This window comes from Panthera pardus, unplaced genomic scaffold, assembly GCF_024362965.1.
Source record: "Panthera pardus isolate Hobbes unplaced genomic scaffold, ASM2436296v1 HiC_scaffold_8, whole genome shotgun sequence".
In the NCBI taxonomy this organism is placed as follows: Eukaryota; Metazoa; Chordata; class Mammalia; order Carnivora; family Felidae; genus Panthera; species Panthera pardus.
The window spans coordinates 113,632,552-113,650,654 of NW_026527013.1; the positions used below are offsets into that span (position 1 = coordinate 113,632,552).

General features: G+C 38.7%; 1 protein-coding gene across 1 annotated transcript in view; it reads left to right on the forward strand.

Moving 5' to 3' along the window:
* The window catches only part of DNAH11 (dynein axonemal heavy chain 11), a 358,971-nt gene that overhangs the window by 154,868 nt on the left and 186,000 nt on the right, over nt 1–18,103 (forward strand). Inside the window, exons 35-41 of the mRNA XM_053898599.1 lie at nt 1,010–1,126; nt 6,130–6,268; nt 9,596–9,688; nt 11,429–11,623; nt 12,763–12,840; nt 14,767–14,899; nt 17,172–17,299. Of these exons, the coding sequence (XP_053754574.1) occupies nt 1,010–1,126; nt 6,130–6,268; nt 9,596–9,688; nt 11,429–11,623; nt 12,763–12,840; nt 14,767–14,899; nt 17,172–17,299 (883 nt within the window). The remainder of the gene's footprint in view (nt 1–1,009; nt 1,127–6,129; nt 6,269–9,595; nt 9,689–11,428; nt 11,624–12,762; nt 12,841–14,766; nt 14,900–17,171; nt 17,300–18,103) is intronic.

Here is an 18,103-nt window from a genome sequence, read left to right on the forward strand (position 1 = left end):
AAGCTCTTAGTCCTAAAATCTGTGTCTCTTTTCCCTCTCCCTTGTGTGAGGTAGGCCCAGCTCCTCGACTACTCTAGCCCTTGCCTTTTTCAACAAGAGAGAGCACTTTCTCTTTTACCATCATTTGAAAGTTTCCTTCTACTGTCCTTCACTTTGGCTCCTCTGGCTCTTGCCTGTTTCATTGCTCTGTCCATCAGCAGCCTAACTAGACCCTTGCAGATCTTTCTACACATCTTTCGCTTCTTCTCCAATGCATTTAAGTGATGAGAATAGCGATAGTCATAGCTAACATCTGTTGAGTGTGTACCATATTCTAGGCATTGTCCTCTTAGCCATTTATACATATAATCTCTTTTAATCCTCATATGATCCAGTAAAGTAGATAATATTATCACCACCCCCTTTCCTTTTTATGAGATGAAGGAATTGGAACATACCTAAAGTGATAGAGCTGCTCTCTGAACACTCACAATCTGGCTCCACAGATAGCTTTCCTAACCACCACACTATTCTGCCTCTCCGTGGTAGTCAGTAGATATTTGCTGAATAAATGGGAGGCAGTGAAGGAGGAAGGTGAGTAAATAGACTTAATAAAGGTGGAACAAAGATGTCACTTTGTCCTCTTAACATGGATATTTTCTGTCTTTGCAGCGTCCCATTCAAGGAATTGCAGCCCATGTTGAAGGCAAAAATGACTTCAAAAAAAAAAAAAATCCCATTTCGATGTTTCAGTAGCCAAGTCCTCATTTTTATATTCCAGCATATATGGCCATGCTAAAATATAAAACAATACTTCCCATATTTGTAACTCTTTGTGGGGAAGGGAGTGTATTTTTAATAAACATGCTTCAAAGATTTTCAAAATTGTATGCATGTGAATTGTAAAGAAAATCACCCAGAATCAACAGCTGCCTAATAAGAATTTGCATTTTGCAGTAGTATGCATTTGTCATTGTGTATTCACATTCAATGAGCACGTTTAATTCCATCAACATTCTTCTTACGGTAGATTTGTATTTCTTGGGGAAGCCATCGCACTGAAGCCATCAGTTGGAATATTTATTACGATGAACCCAGGATATGCTGGTCGAACTGAATTACCGGAAAATCTCAAAGCTCTTTTCAGGCAAGTGTTAAGCTTTGTGGTTTAGCATCTGGAGCACTCATGCCACCTAATGTTGCTGGTTTGCACTGTTAAATGATTTGTTTTTACTTGAGAATTCCTGTGGAAAACCCCTTATTATTGCTTTGGGATTCCTGATAGAACTTCCATCATGATAAGTTTAACTCTTTTGAAATATGAAGCCAGAACTTAAAATCATTACTTAAAAGTTGCATGGTACGTTCGAACATTGAATACTAGCTCTTTTATAAGGATGTCTTTATTATAAACAAAGTTTTTTTATTAGTTACAGAATATGTGGAAAATACAGAAAAGGATAAAGAAAAGGTTACAGTTTTACCACCCAGAAGTGGTAATTGTTTCCTTTTTTTGGCCTCTTTTATAATTCAGATTTTATGAAGTTAAGATATTATTTTAGGTATGATTTTTATTTAGTTCTTATTTAATATTTTGGCATAAGTAGTTTATTGTATTATTGGAAATTCCTTGGAAATGCTATTTTATGTAGCTTCAAAACAGTCTCTTTCATGGCTTATCCATAATTTTCTTAACTGTTCCCTATTGTCTGACCTGAAGGGTTTGTGTTTTTCTTTGCAGTTTTTTATGATCATAAAACAGACTATAAATATCTCTTCACATGAAGAGTTACCCTATTTCAGATTATTACCCAGAATAGATTTGTACATGTAGAATTACCTGGTGAATGAATAAAATACCTATCGATGACCTGCCTTCCAAAAATATTTTACCAATATATACACTTATTAACAGTCTGTCAGAGAAGCTGTACTGTATCTGAACCAGTTGTGTTTCTCTCCTATTTTAAATCACCTTTGTTCAGGTATAATTTCATGTAATAAATTGCATGCATTTAAGGGTACAGCTTGTGAAAACATTTACCACAATCAAGATATGGAATATTTCCAACCCCTGGAAGCGGTGCCTCTTTGACGTTAATCCCCCATACAACAGATGTGTCTTCTGTGGCTCTAGGTTAAATTTGCCTTTCCTAGAGTTCATGTTCTGTACTCGTTTGTACTCGTCTGTGTTAGCTTCTTTCCTTGAATGATAAGGTTTGGGGATTCCTCCAAGTTGAGGAGATCAGTAGGTCTTTTGTAGGTGATTAGTATTCTGTTGTAGAGACATATTACAACCTGTTTATTCATACACCAGTTGATGGACATTTGAGTTTCCAGTTTGGGGCTCTTATGAATAAAGCTGCTATGAACAGTCCTCTATAATCTTTGTGTGAACATATATCTTCTTTTGGGTAAATACCTACGAAGGAAAGTCTCATGGCAAATGTGTGTTTGATTGTATTAGAATCTGCCAGTTGGGTTTCCAAGATGGTGGGACTATTTTACAGTCTCACCGTCAGTATATGAGAATTTCGATTGCTCTACGTCCTTACCAAGTTGTAGTCCATCTAATAGATACATGGAGGTATGTCATTGTGGGTTTAGTCTGCTGCATTTGCATGATGGATCATGATTTGAACATCTTTGAACTTACTGGCCATTCCCTTCACTTTTTTGAAGAGCTGTATTGTGTATGCTTCCTTTGTTAAATTCATATATTGCAAATACTTCACTCTTAATTTGTGGCTTGCCTTTTAATTTTCTTAATGGTGTCCATTTTAAGTGTCCATTAAAAATTTTTTTTTAATTTTTATTTATTTTTGAGAGAGAAAGAGAGAAACAGAACATGAGCGGGAGAGGGGCAGAGAGAGAAGGGGACACGGAATCTGAACTGGGGACCATGAGATCGTGACCTGAGCCGAAGTCAGATGCTTAACCGACTGAGCCACCCAGGCACCCCTAAATGGTGTCCATTTTGAATGAGATGGAATACAGTTTATCAAATTTTTTTTTTAATATGCTAGTTAAGAAAGTTTTACTAGTCCCAAGTTGCAAAAATTTTCACAGGTTTTTTTCCAGAAGTTTTGTGGTATTGTCCTTTTTCTGTTAAGGTGCTAGATTATATTGATTGATGTTTTCCATTGCTAAACAGTTCTCTAATGCTGCATTTCTGGGATAAACTCTACTTAGGAGATACTATTTTTTATATTTATTTTGCTGGACTCAACACGCTACTATTTTGTTAAGGATTTTTTTTTAAATTTTTTTTCTAACATTCATTTTTGAGTGACAGAGACAGCGTGTGAGTGAGGGAGAGGTAGTGAGAGGTGGAGACACATAATCTGAAGCAGGCTCCAGGCTCTGAGCTATCAGCACAGCACCCAACCTGAGGCTTGAACTCGCAGACTGTGAGATCATGACCTGAATTGAAGTCAGAAACTTAACCAATTGAGCCACCCAGGCGCCCCTGTTTTGTTAAGGATTTTTAAATCCACACCATGGGGGATATTGGTCTATAGTGTCCTTTCTTGTAGTATCTTTATCTTGTTTTGACATTAGGATATGCTGTCCTCATGAAACTAGTTGGCAAATGCTCCCTTTCCTATTTTGTTGAGAGTTTGTGTGGAATTGGTATTATTTACCCCTCATTTTATTTTATTTTTTTATTTACCCCTTAAATACAGGGTAGAATTAATCAGTGAAGCCATCTGGGCCTGGGTTTTTCTTTGTGGGAGTTTTTTGGGGGTTTTTTGTTCATTTTTTTTTATTTACCCCTTAAATACAGGATAGAATTAATCAGTGAAGCCATCTGGGCCTGGGTTTTTCTTTGTGGGAGTTTTTTGGGGTTTTTTTGTTCTTTTTTTTGTGTGTGATAGATAGACTCAACTTCTTTGATATGGAGCTATTCAGATTTTTTGTTTCTTTTATTAGTTTTTGGTAATTTCCATCTTTTAAGAAGTCTTTCTACATTAGCTAGATTATTGAATGTATTGGCATTTATTTGTTCATAATATTCCTTTATTATCTATAGTGACATCTTCAGTCCATGTCTTTTATGGGTAATTTGTGTCTTCTCTCCTGTTTTTGCTTTTTTGAGCTAGAGGTTTATCAGTTACATTTTCAAGAATTCTTTGGTGTTCACAGTATGTATTATTATTCAGTGTCTGCCTTCAAAATGATAGGCTATTTAACATATGAGGTAAGAACCTCTATAGTTTTTAGTGTGATTTCTTTCCCTTCTTTTAAGCTTGAAATTTGCTTGTCCATCTGTCTAGATATTTAATCATGTTTCATTTGTATTTTCTTCTAATTTTTATAGTATGACTTTTTAAATGTACTTTCTTTGTCGAGAACTTCTTTTGGTTGGTAACATGAGTATTTAAACAGAATTCTTTTCCCAAATAGTCAATTAGTCCAGCATGCTTTATTAAATGTTTTTCTTTCTTCATAAAACAGCTTGCCTAGCATAGCGGCTGTATGATGTCTATTTTTTAAAAAAAATAATGTTAGACACCATCTATCCTTAGAAACGTAATGATTATAGAATACTTGAATTTGAAAATGGTACATCTTTCCAGTATTTTTACATTTGTATCCCAGTTCATCTCCTGCATGTTTTCATTTGGGTCTCAAAATTTGAAATTGTTTTGTGCCGTGTTCGTAAATTGGGTCTAACGAAGTAGAGCCTCATTTATGTTGCGGTGCTAGTACTCATGTCAGCAAAGTTTGAAGGCCAGTTTGGATGATGCAAGTAGCATTCATGAGTGGAGGAGGCTCAGGCTACTATGCCTGAGCCCTGAGAGCGTCCTGATGCCACCATTGACCTGCCTTGGGGCTGAGCATATGTGCTTGCCCTTCTCAGAACCTTAGTCTGCACTCCGCAAAATACTGATGAGGAGAGGAGCCACTTCGTAGACTTGTGACAATTAAGGGAGAGAGTGCATGAAAAGCTTTTCATGCTCTGTATGGCGTGAAGAAAGTGCTCAGTAAAAAAAGTTGTCAGTATTAACGTATGTACCACGCAAGTCAACTCAGTGCCTTTTCTGTCCTGTCCCCTATTTACTGTTCATCTTTAGTATTTCTATCCTATGATAAGAGTACAAAGTGTGGGGAAAGTGTGGGTGTAATTTAAATAGGAGAAGTAATCACGGCATAGATCCAAAGAAACTTAGGAATGTTTAGGGTGAAAACCTAGATATGCACACTCTAGACTGTAATTATATTTATAAAAGCAGGTGGAGGAACACTTTGGACTGTGTACTTTAAGAATTCTAAAATAGCAGGCTTATTTACTTATTTGGTTCCTTTTTTGCCCTTCAGTTGAATAGAATGTTTTCAGATGTTGCTGTCCAGGGCAGTGGTCTTTGGGGAGGACTTTGTGGAACTCCCCCTCCAAGAAGGGGAGTTAAACGTTACGTTTTGGTAAATTTTTATCTTAAAAGTGTAACCAAGCTGGCCTGAGGCAGTGGCCTGCTAGAAAGAGACTGTACCAGCTTGAAAGCACTGATGGTTAAATTTTCATGAATTCTACAAGCACAGCCACTAATGGAAAACTTAATTATATAAACATTTGATTATATTTAAAACAAAAGTGATAAATACTCAGAACGCATCACTATTTCAGTCATACTGATGCGATTCGATCCTTTATATCTGCTTTGTCTGCTTGGTGGTGTGCTACTGCACATCTCTTCCCAGGCCCACATTTAGTGATATGTTGATAGATTGAAGTTAGCCATGGTGAGGTGTTTATTCTGTGGAAACCCGCAAATGCTGTTTTTGGAGAGCCAGTCATTAAGCATTTACTAGCTCAGCACAGGCCACAGGTAAAGGTGGCCTCTAGCCCCGAGTATCCCTCAGTTTTCTACAGTGATGACTTACTTATAGGAGAATATACCACAGATGTTCCTTAAGCTCTTACTCCCATCCTTCTGTCATTTCCAGACATTCCGTCTTTTTCTATGTATCTAGTAACTGACGGACATTTTTTAGTTGAAGCAGAGGGTCTTGTTAGCTGTGATGGACAGAGGTAATTGTGAACTGCTTCAGAATGGAGAGAATGTTGGTACAAATTAATCATTTGATTTCAGCCATCTGTACATAGTACCTTAGAACGTTTTAAAACTAAATTTCGTATTTCCTTTTTAGACCCTGTGCCATGGTGGCACCTGACATTGAGCTAATCTGTGAAATCATGTTAGTTGCTGAAGGCTTTGCAGACGCGCGTTCACTAGCCCGCAAGTTCGTGACATTGTACACACTCTGCAGGGGGCTCCTCTCCAAGCAGGTGAGGGGTTTTTTGTTCTCTTTCCTAGGTTTGTACATCCCATTAAAACTGCTTTTGACAGGGGCACCTGGGTGGCTCAGTCGGTAAAAGCGGCCGACTTCAGCTCAGGTCATGATCTCACAGTCTGTGAGTTCGAGCCCCGCGTCGGGCTCTGTGCTGACAGCTCAGAGCCTGGAGCCTGTTTCAGATTCTGTGTCTCCCTCTCTCTGACCCTCCCCCGTTCATGCTCTGTCTCTCTCTGTCTCAAAAATAAATAAACGTTAAAAAAAATTTTTTAAAAAACTGCTTTTGACAGATAGATGCTGGGTACTTTATCACTCACATTACAGTTAGACCTTTTAGAGTAATTTTGTATTTTCCATAAAATTTTGCAAATCTTTATTTTAGTATTTGTAATATTCTTTTTCTGATTTTAAACATGAGACATTTTAAGTTCTATGTACAATTGTCAGTGGGCTCTGTGATCGTCTTTAACTCTCACCAATGTTATAATTGTTCATGGAATTTTATGCTGCCTGCTTTGTTGGTGAGAATATTATTTTCTAGTGAGAGACGGCAAGAGTGTTGATAAGAATCAGAAGAGGTAAAGCTGATTTTCCAAAGAACCCTTCAAGAAATGTTAAATGAAAATTTTTCTCATTTGGTGGTAATCCCTTATTTGAAGGTGGGTTTGTTATTTGTTTTTACATTTGGTGTGTGATTCCCTAGTCTCGGAAGTGGGTCAGACCTGTTTTTGGTTTTGTTGTGTTTTTGGGTTTTTTTTTTTTTTTGGAGTATAGCTGATGCTCATTGATGTTAGTTTCAGGTGTATGGCACACTGATTGGATACCTCTGTACATTATGCTATGCTCACCACAAGTGTGGCTCCCGTCTGTCACCATACAAGGCTGTTACAGTACCATTGACCATATTCCCTGTGCTGTACCTTTTATTCCTGTCCAGTAGCTAGCTTCTTGCTGTTTCACTGAAGTTGCTGAGGAGCTACACAAATTATGTATGTATCAGCCTCATTATTTTTAAATTCAGCTTTGTGGTCACCTTTGACCTCACTTTTTCGATGACCTTTCATTAATTCCTGGTGACATTATTTTGCAGCTTTTCTGGCATGAAAGTATTAAAATGCCACAGTTAGAGCCACATAGTTACCTGTACTGACAGATGTACTTATTTGAAAAATTACCTGTCGTTAAGGTGGAATTTGGACTCTGAGAGCGAAATTGATGTTGTCCTTTTAATATGTAAATTTACATTCTGGGGGGAAATCCTAACAAATTTAACAACATGGAAAAATGTTTATGACAGTGTTCTATGCAAAAAAAGCAGCATGCCAAACTAGATACGATCTACAACTTGCATTTATTTTACACTTAGACTCTATGTATTATATAAAGTAACTGGGAAGTACATAGTGATTTTTAATTTTTGTCTCTGGGTGATAATACTGTATTTTTTATTTTTCTCCTTGTTTGTGGTATCCTTCTTATTTTTTCGAGGAGTTCATTTTACTTTTATCACGGGCAGAAGTCAGAAGAAAACAATGTCACTGAACCCGGGCAGTACAGAGTTGCAACCGCATCCCTTCCCAGTAGTAATATTTAAACACTGAGTAAGCACTTACTGTATCCAAGTAACATGTTTGTTGATTAAGAGGACAAGCAAGAACACACGAAACCAGCACACTCAGAGTTCGGAGTTCAGAGAACTTCCGGGATTGAGTTTCCGTTAGATAAAAATTAGAAGAACATGCAGGAGGAGATGATCATAGTTTCTTCCTTGAAAACCATAAGGTATGAGGGAGGTGTTGGGAGGAAAGGTAGAACAGACGAGGAGAGCATTCTCCAAGTAGAGGAATGTCATGGGGGAGATGAGGGAAGGCAGTGAGGCCAGGACAGAAGGGCTGAGTTAGAAGTATAGACGCTGATACTTTTCTAAACTGTAGGGATTTAAGAAGAACCTGTGGATGGTTTTGACTGATGGACTAGCATAATGAAAACAGTGAGGATTATTTCAGCAGTTGTTGGATTTACACCAACAGGGTCACCAACTCGTCTTAAACCCGTGTCCAGAATTTCTTCTACCCCCTCTCCTTTAATGTTCTTACTGCACTGACTTAGCCCCCTCCTCAGTCTCTCTGACCTCCACACTCCAGTTCTTGCCCTTTGCCTTCTCTCCTCAAGCCGTCATCTTTTTCTGCATCGTGGCTCTCAAATGAGTTTTTACCATGACCCGCAGTAAAAAAATACTCCTTCTGTTGAGACTCAGGACCCACACCTGTGTGTCATATGCACAGCTGAAACAACAATTTTCACCCAACACTTCTTGCCCTTCTTATTTGCAACGCATTATGGTGTTTTTCATTCTGTTTTCCTCTGTTCTATTACCAGCAGGAATGATGGTCAAGACCTACTAAATTGATTTTACTATTCACTGCTGGATTGAAGGACATATTTATACATGGATATATTGTTTCACTGCTCACAAAGCATTTTATTCTTTCAACAGCCTTGTAAAGTGGTTAGATCCTTTTATGTGCATTTTTATGGATGATGCTCGGAGAGGGTGCTGACTTTCCCACAGGCGCCATTGAGAGATAATTTGAGAGAAAAGTTGTCACTCTGTGGGTGGTAGATGAAAGGCAAAAGAGAGCAATCTTTTAATTCGTTGTCCCTTTACGGAGTACCTACCTGTGCAGTGCACCATGTTGGGACCTACGAGACAACAGGGAATAGATCTGTGCTCTGTTCTCCAGGAGCCCAGAGCCTGTGAAAGGAATCTTCTGTTGGCATTATGTGAAACTCTCAAAGCGGACATACTGTTATATCCCTGAATTGTAATAATAAAGTTTGTAGTACACTAAATGCCAGAGTTAGGGCTGGAGCATCTGAGTGATTAAGAGGTAGAGTTATTAGGGCAAGTAGAGATCTGGGCCTGGGAGGGGTGGACTCACAGGGTTATCTGTTGAAGTCACACTGGAGAAATATGCCATGTTTAGAGGTGAAAATTTGCAAGTAGTTCAACTCAGTGTTAGCAGGTTTACTGAGACGAGAGCAGGGAAGATGGATGGATCCTTGGGCACGCTGCAACTCAGTGCTATGGGAAGAAGAGATCTGCTGACGGAGGCAGAGAATCAGGAGAAAGAGGGAGGAGGATACTGAAGGGATGTGGTTTTTACAAATTGGAAGAGAACAGGAAAATAGTACTTTACATCATTAAAGCATGTATTTATCTGAACTCTTTTCTTACAGCTTTTGGCTTTTACTTCTGGAATGAGAAGCTTATTCCCTTTTAAAATCTTTGAGAAAATATAACCTATGTTTTGATTTTTAGGATCATTATGATTGGGGACTTCGCGCTATTAAATCTGTCTTGGTTGTAGCTGGCTCCCTGAAACGAGGAGATAAAAATAGACCCGAAGATCAGGTACCACAGTGCTAATAACATGGTTTTGTGGAGTGGGTAGCTAAACAACTTCACAGAAATGAAAGTATGTATCTGGATGGTGGGCCATGCCTAGCGCAACTTTTATTTCTTTTTTTAAGTTTATTTATTTTGAGAGAGACAGAGGCACCACAAGTTGGGGAAGGACAGAGAGAGAGGAGTGAGGATCCCAAGCAGCCTCTGCACTGCCAGTGCAGAGCCCAGCCTGGGCCTTGAACTCCCAAAACCATGAGATCATGCTCTGAGCCGACCCCAAGAGTTGAACGTTTAACCAAATGAGCCACCCAGGCGCCCCAGTACAGAGCAACTTTTAAAAAGTATGATCTCTCTTTTTCACATAGAATATTTTGAGGACTGGCATTGCTTATATCATGAAAGATAAGTATTCTTGAGTATAAGGATATGAATACAGGAAAGAAAATGTGATTTTATAAGTGCTTTTGAAATAACAGCTACAAAAAATATTTTGGCAGTCATAATCAAATCAGTAATCACTGGTTGATTTCCTCTGAGGAACATTCAGAAAATCTGATTAATTGAGTTGGGATAATAATCCTGAAATGTCAGTGAAAACATAATCTAATGGAACCTAGTATGTTCACTTCACGGGTTGTAAAATGAGAATAGAACAGGAAGAACGATCACCTGACACCAGTGAAATGCAATGCTCAGGTGGTTATTCACAGCTGCTGGGTGAATGTTCTATCCCTGCTGGGGACTTTATCTCTTCATCTTTTTTCTCTAAAATTTTTAAGGGTTTTTTCTTTACTAAATAGTGAGAACAGTGGATATACGTCACTATGTGTATATTTCATATGGCTTGAGAAGTTGAAGAAAACAAATCTATGAATTTCTTTTCACATTAAAGGATGCTTACGTGATTTTCTACTTCTGTAATACTTTCTTTTCCTCTCAGTCATAATCCATGATTGGACCAAGATTTTCTTGCAGTTTTCTTTTGTTGTTGTTGGATCGCTTACGTCTTTCTGTAGAAGTCATCCTGATGTTCAAGTTACTGCTTTTAAAATCTAAAGCCTTCTTCGGTTTTCAGCCAATACACAACAAATACCCAAACTAAAAATGGTTACATTTATTATTCCGAAGTTCTTAGAGATTCTCTTGAACAAAATGATCTGATGGGCCTAGTTAATTTATATCCTGGAGTTTGAGGATTAAGGAGGGAAGGGCCTCAGACCCTTTGTCAAGATCAGAGCAGATTGTTGCAGGAACAGGGCCTCCTCGTCGACCTGAGTCTGAAATTTGTGATACCAGCAGAGACTTCTCGTGTGCTGCTCTGTGCACTTCTAGGCATTTAGCCTCCCCGTACACAGAATGCCAACCTAACAGAGACCGGTATCCATATCCCATGCCTAAAGCCTTGCTTTAGATGCAAGGCTTAAAAACAGCATTTTTAGGGGTGCCTGGGTGGCTCAGTCGGTTAAGCATTTGACTTTGGCTCAGGTCATGATCTCACAGTTCGTGGGTTCAAGCCCCACATTGGGCTCTATGCTGACAGCGCGGAGCCTGGAGCCTGCTTCATATTCTGTGTCTCCTCTCTCTTTGCCCCTTTCCCACTCGCACTCTCTCTCTCTCTCTCTCTCTCTCTCAAAAATAAACATTAAAAAAAAATTTTTTTTAAATAATAAAAAAACAGCATTTTTAGTTTTGAAGATGTCTGGTACACCTTGTATTGGCCATTTAAATACAGTGTTTTCTTCCTAGGTACTCATGAGAGCATTAAGGGACTTCAATATGCCTAAAATAGTGACAGACGACATCCCCGTGTTTTTGGGCCTGGTTGGTGACCTGTTTCCAGCCCTGGACGTACCTCGGCAGAGAGCACCGCACTTTGAACAGATTGTCAGGCAGTCTACCCTGGAGCTTCACCTGCAGCCTGAGGAGACCTTCATCCTTAAAGTAAATGGTGCATGTGCTTTTCACAGCAGCCCATGACATTTGCAGTGAGATTTACTGTATTTAAGTATCGTTAGCCAAAACATTAACTCACGTATTACACTGACTTTTACATAATCATAATATATTCTTTAAAGCATTCTAATAGGACCTGCTTTACTCCAGTAATTATAAATAATTATTTTGTAGTTACATTCTGTGAGAAGGAACATATGATTGGGTCCTGGTTTTGTTTTTTATTTATTTTTTTACCTTATTTATTTTGAGAGAGTGAGAGAGCATGAATCGGGGAGGGGCGGACAGAGAGGGAAAGAGAATCCCAAGAAGGCTCTGTGCTGCCAGCACAGAGCCCCATGGAGGGCTTGAACTCACGAAGTGTAAGATCGTGATCTGAGCCGAAACCAAGAGACAGACGCTTAACTGACTGAGCCACCTACATGCTTGGGTAAGCACCATGGTGCTTGGTCCTTTATTAAGTCATGGTTTTAAATGTAAGCCTACTTCTCATTAGTTGATAAAATTTCTTGGTTGCTCTTGGTGACATGCATCAAAAATTAATGTTGCTCTTTTCTTTCCATCTTAGAGAACATGGGAAGTAAATCATTAGTATGTGCCTTTAATGGGGAGAAAAGTGTCAACATATATGATATCTGACTTGTCAAAGGCTTGTGCATATGTACGCTCACTTTGAGTGTAGTAAATACACGGACATTAAAATACACATAAAATATCTATTTTAGATATTTTAAAGGATATAAGCCATTACTCACTTGTAGGTGATTAGCCATGTATGGTTTTCGTTCAACACTTCATGAAGACTCCTTGATTTTGTAAGTAATTCCTACCACGTCCAAAGTACTAGACTGTACTTCACTTCTGCCTGCATCAGTGGCTCACTGAGTCCTGGTTTTTCTTCACTCTTACTCTCATGTTGTTCTTGGGGAGATCCAGGAGAAGCTGTGGTTGTCATCTATGTTAACTTTCCTGGACCATAATTTTGTAAGTGGGAGCTTTCTTGGGTTGTAAGGAAAGAATTGAGCAAAAATGGGTAAGGATTTTTGTTTGTTTGTTTCTTGTGTTTTGTTTTGTTTTTAAATCACCAACTCATGAAAGGAACCAATGACTGCCTGTTTGGTCTGCAGGTCGCCCAGCTTGAGGAACTGTTGACCGTGCGGCACTCTGTGTTCGTGGTTGGAAATGCAGGCACAGGAAAGAGTGAGGTATGGTGAATTGCCTGCTGGTTTTTAGCCACACAAAGAACAGATTTTGGTTGGACATATTTTTAATTCTCTCTAAGGGTTCCCTTCATTGAATTCCTCCATAATTTTGAGGTAGAATGTGAGACTCTAATACTGCCTTTTCATCAATTTGCACTATTTTTTTTCATATTAGGGGCAGGGAGGAGGTAACAAATAGAACCTTCTGTTCAGATAGAAAAGCTGAGAGAAGACGGGGCTTTCCATATTTATGAAACCTACTTTTTTATCTTTCCCAAGATGCTTTAGATTCTCATTCCCATATTACTAAGAAAAACCCAAATATTTTCCTTCAGTACTTGCTCAGAAATATAGCCTTCGATAGGGGCAAAAGAAAACAAAAAGACAGAGAGGCAGCCAAACCCACATTGTGGGGGTCCCTGTTATGTGCTATGCTAGGTACATTATATGTGATTTACTGTGCACAGTGATGATATACTCTGGGTATTATTATCCTCATTTTTACTTCACTGCTTGATTTTGTTTGGTCCCACTGACAATCCTGGCAACGTACTTATTTTCTTGGTTGGCAGACACGATATGCAGAATTGCGTGCATTTTAATTCAGGGTGCTTGGGTATGAACATATTTAGTAGCCAAAGACTAAAAATAATCGTGGAGTGGGCATATGAGGTTTTAGACCATGGGTGTGTGTAGAACTTGCCAGTATGTAGATCGGAACCCAAACTGGAACAATTGCAAAGGGAGGCACAGTTTTGTGATTTTTCTTGTGAAAAATGTAATAATTGAAATATTAAAGTAGATAACTGGTAGACCTGTAATTATTTTGTTAGAGTAAGTTTCAGATGAGGGCCATGGTTCAGGGAAGGATAAAATTAAATTCTATAATTTCCAGTAGATTAATGGTTTCTAAAAATATAAGCTTAATATTCCTAAGGCATTCAATTTCTTTCATCTCATCTTCACTGGTTCTGTTCTATTCAACCTTTACTTAAGCTGATAGAACCAGCACACGGAAGCTCAGGCCACGTTACTTAGCAACTCTTGCCCTTCCCAACTATTTGGCAGTTGTTTATTAGTCCTTCAACCCCCTGTGAGTAGATCGGGACGAAGAATATCTGAAATAAAAGCCACAGCTTCTCAGAGAAAGCAAAGAGGGTAGGTGGGGCACATATTTGGGTGAATATGTCAATTAATTAAACTGACATAGAGAAAGCATCTGTCCTGTGAATTCTTATCCTCAAAGCTTCTTTTTCTCCATTATCTAGATCAGAGTTTCTCAGCTTCATTCACTGTTGACACTTTGGGTCGGATAACTCTTTGTCACGGAGGCTGTCCTTTGTGTTCATTATAGGACACTGAGCAGCGTCCGTGGCTTCTGTTGTGTCGCATGCCGTCTTTGTCAAGTCTGGAGTGTCTCCTGAGACGCTGAGAACTGTTGCTCTGGGTCACTAGGTGTCCAAGCACGCCCGGACTAGCCTCACAGGTCCCACCTCGGACGTTATTAGAAATGCAAATTCTTAGTCATCCTAGCCCTACTGAATATTAGAAGCTCTGGGTTGGGTCCAGCCATCTGTGTCTTAACATCCTGTAAGCGATTCTAATGCATCCTACATAAGAGCAGAGTGGATTTTAATAACATGAACAGGAACACTTATTTACTTATTTGCACACATGGTTAAAAACCTCAAATGATACAGCGACTTCCTCTAGTACGCATGGTTCAAAGAATCAGGTGAAGAGGTCCTAAGAGATTGTAGGATTAAATTTGTACATGTAAATGTGCACATGTAAATTTTTCCCCGTACTTACTACATGCAGAATATGTAGGAACATAAAAGGAATAAGAAAATCCTTTAGAAACCATTTGCTTTCCATTTGCCTTACAGGAGTATTAATTTTCTGAGCTTTTTTTCCTTCTCCCTTCAGATTTTGAGAACACTGAACCGAACATATGTTAACATGAAACAAAAACCTACTTGGAATGACTTAAACCCCAAAGCTGTGACAACAGATGAACTCTTTGGTTTCATACATCACGCTACTCGAGAATGGAAAGATGGCAAGTAGTATTTCCGCTTTACAAGTGCTAAAAATTTCTTTCTTATTTTTTCTTTTCTTTTCTTTTCTTTTCTTTTTTTTTTTTTTCTCATCCAGAAAACCATTTCTCAGCTCTAGCCAATTTCAGTCACAGTTGTAGATTTATTGTGTATGTGTTGGCATTATTGGAAATGTAGCAGCTCATAAGAGCATTTATAACCAGTAAATTAAAACTAGATTTGAATAAGTGGTCGATTTGCATTCAGCGAGTTTGCGCACAGAACTGTGTATTTTATCCCATGTCAATTATGTCAGGGCTCCCTGTAAACCAGGGAAGAAGTCAACATGAACACTTCACGAGACTTTTATAAAGGATCTGATCCAAGACCCTGAGTTTCAGGCAGGCACTATTTTAGGCTCCAGGGACAAAAATTAATGGGACATATTTGTTGTCCTAAAAGTTTTTGCAAACAGGCAGATCCTTTTGTTAAAATCTGTTGTTACTTCCCAGTTCAATATAAATGCACTAATCTTGGCATTCATACTAAATGAATACTTTGAGTCCTTTCTCCCTTTCATACTCTATATCCACCCTTAGAGTAAATTGTGTAGGCTTTACCTTTAAAATACAGTTTGTGTTCCAGTGCTCTCCTCCTTTGCCTCTATCATATTAGCCTGTACTGTCTCTTGCCTGTATTGGTTCAGTAGTCTCCAACTCTCATCTCCCTGCAGTTCATTTTCCATCCAGCAGACAGAGGACGCTCTTCAAAATATTAGTTCCCTGCTTGTAATTTTCAATGGGTTCCATCTCCCTTAGAATCCAACCCTTATCCAAGGTTTACAAGGTCTTGTGTGATTAGATCCCCCTTCCCCATCTCTGATTTCATTTCCTGCTCTGTGCTCTCCCACCTGTTATAATCTATACACTCTGGCCTCCTTGCTCTTCCTTGAACATGCCAAGCATCTTCCCATCGTTGGGCTTCTGCACTTGCTCTTTCCATCATTTGCAACACTACAGATAATTTGCATGCCTTAAGTTATTGAAGTGTCTGGTCAAATGTCACATCAGAAAAGACTTCATTGAGAATCCTGTCTATAGCAGCACACCTTGCCATTCTCCATTTTCTTACCATGTATACACGCTCCTAAATCTGTGGGACAGTCACAATTTACTCCTAACCTTTCTATCTTTTTTTTTTTTTTTTCAAGGACTGTGGCAGGAAGGGAATAATACTAGTTTATGCTGAAAACCTGTGGATGTCATTCAAATCAGGGATCATTAGAAAAGGTTGCTGGGGGTTTTTTGTTGTGTTTTAATGAGTGGTGGTGGTAGTTCTACATACTGTCATTTATTTTTGCACAAAATATTTCACAGAGCAAAAAAAAACCATCCACGTATGTGCATTGAAACCATTGTTCTTATCATATTAAATATTTGAGTTTTGAAAAAGCAGTAACTATCAAATACATCATGTAACACACACAATGCCTACATAAGTCGTGATAGCAAAGAGGACTATGGATTTAAAAAGCTTTCATCTTGGGGTGCCTGGGTGGCTCAGTCGGTTGAGCTTCTGACTTTGGCTCAGGTCATGATCTCACAGTCTGTGGGTTTAAGCCCCGCATCGGGCTCTGTGCTGACAGCTCAGAGCCTGGAACCTGCTTCAGACTCTGTGTCTCCCTTTCTCTCTCTGACCCTTTCCCATTCATGCTCTGTCTCTCTCTGTCTCAAAAATAAATAAACATTAAATAATTTTTTTTAAATAAAACGCTTTCATCTTCTCATCTTGTGAAGTAATATGCCAACAACCAAATTTCTCAAAGAATGTATAGCACCTTTGAATTAGCTTCAAAATTCTATCTCATGAATAGTGTTACAGAAAAACGGAGAAAGGTGAAATAAACTAGTGTCTGGCCTAAAATGGATACTGAACACATGTACACGGACAAAGATAATGTCTTCATTTGGTGTAAGTTTTGAGTTGTGTGTGTGTTACTCTCTATAAATCCCCACACCTGTTCTTCAAGGAAGCTCCTGTCATCTTTATTTGACACATGGGAGAAGCTCAGAGAAGTTAAGGTGTATCCTCATGGAAGGGAAACTTGCCCATTGGTATGCATTCCCGGTGTAGCTCTAAAGGTATTTATTACACTTATCAGAAGGAGGCAGCAAATTCACAGCAAATTTATTTGCTTATTAAAAGAATTTCCTGTAGAAATAATAGTAACTTAGTTTAGAAATAAACAGCCCTCAACTCCATTATGTATTAGGATCACTTACTTGTAATTTATAGGTCTCTTCTCATCTATTCTGCGAGAACAAGCGAATCTTAAACGTGATGGACCAAAATGGATAGTCCTGGATGGAGATATTGATCCCATGTGGATTGAGTCACTAAACACTGTCATGGATGATAACAAGGTGAGTAATATCTCCATGCTAACTTGAACATCACATCTGGAGTGCAGTAAGAGTTTTGTTCACTTGTTGATTTAAATACTAGCTTTTAATCATTAAGCCTGATATTCTTTAGGAATGAAATTTATTTTGTGCCCATGAAAGTGGCACTTTGCTGGTAATTCTCTTAATTTCACTGTTAAAGTATTGACAGGGGTGCATTTTTCTTGCTGTATGGATTTAACCACCTCTATTTTTTTTTAATTTTTAAAAAAATGTGTATTTATTTTTGAGAGTGCTTGAGAGTACAAGTAGGAGATGGGTAGAGAGACAGGGGTTTGGAGGATCTGAAGTGAGCTCTAAGCTACCAGCAGACAGTCCCGTGCAGGGCTCGAAGTCCCAAACTGGGAGACCCTGACTCAAGCCAAAGTCGAATATTGAACCAGCTGAGCCACCCAGGCATCCCAGATTTAACCACCGTTAAAGAGAGTTAGGTATATATCTAAGAACTTAATTCATACATACCTTGCCATTTTCTAAGAGTCAGGCATAAATTATTAGATCTTATCTTTGTTTTTTTTAAATATGAAATCTATTGTCAAATTGGTTTCCATACAACACTCAGTGCTCATCCCAACAGGTGCCCTCCTCAGTGCCCATCACCCACTTTCCCCTCCCTTATCTTTGATTAAGTATGGAATACTTGGATAATAAAAGGATGAGTCTGTGCCCTGTGTGAATTGATGAAATGTAGCTATTGAAATTAAGTAGTTCTCTGGCTACAGAATGAGTATAATGGGTTTCTAAGCATTTTGCCCTGGCTGACCC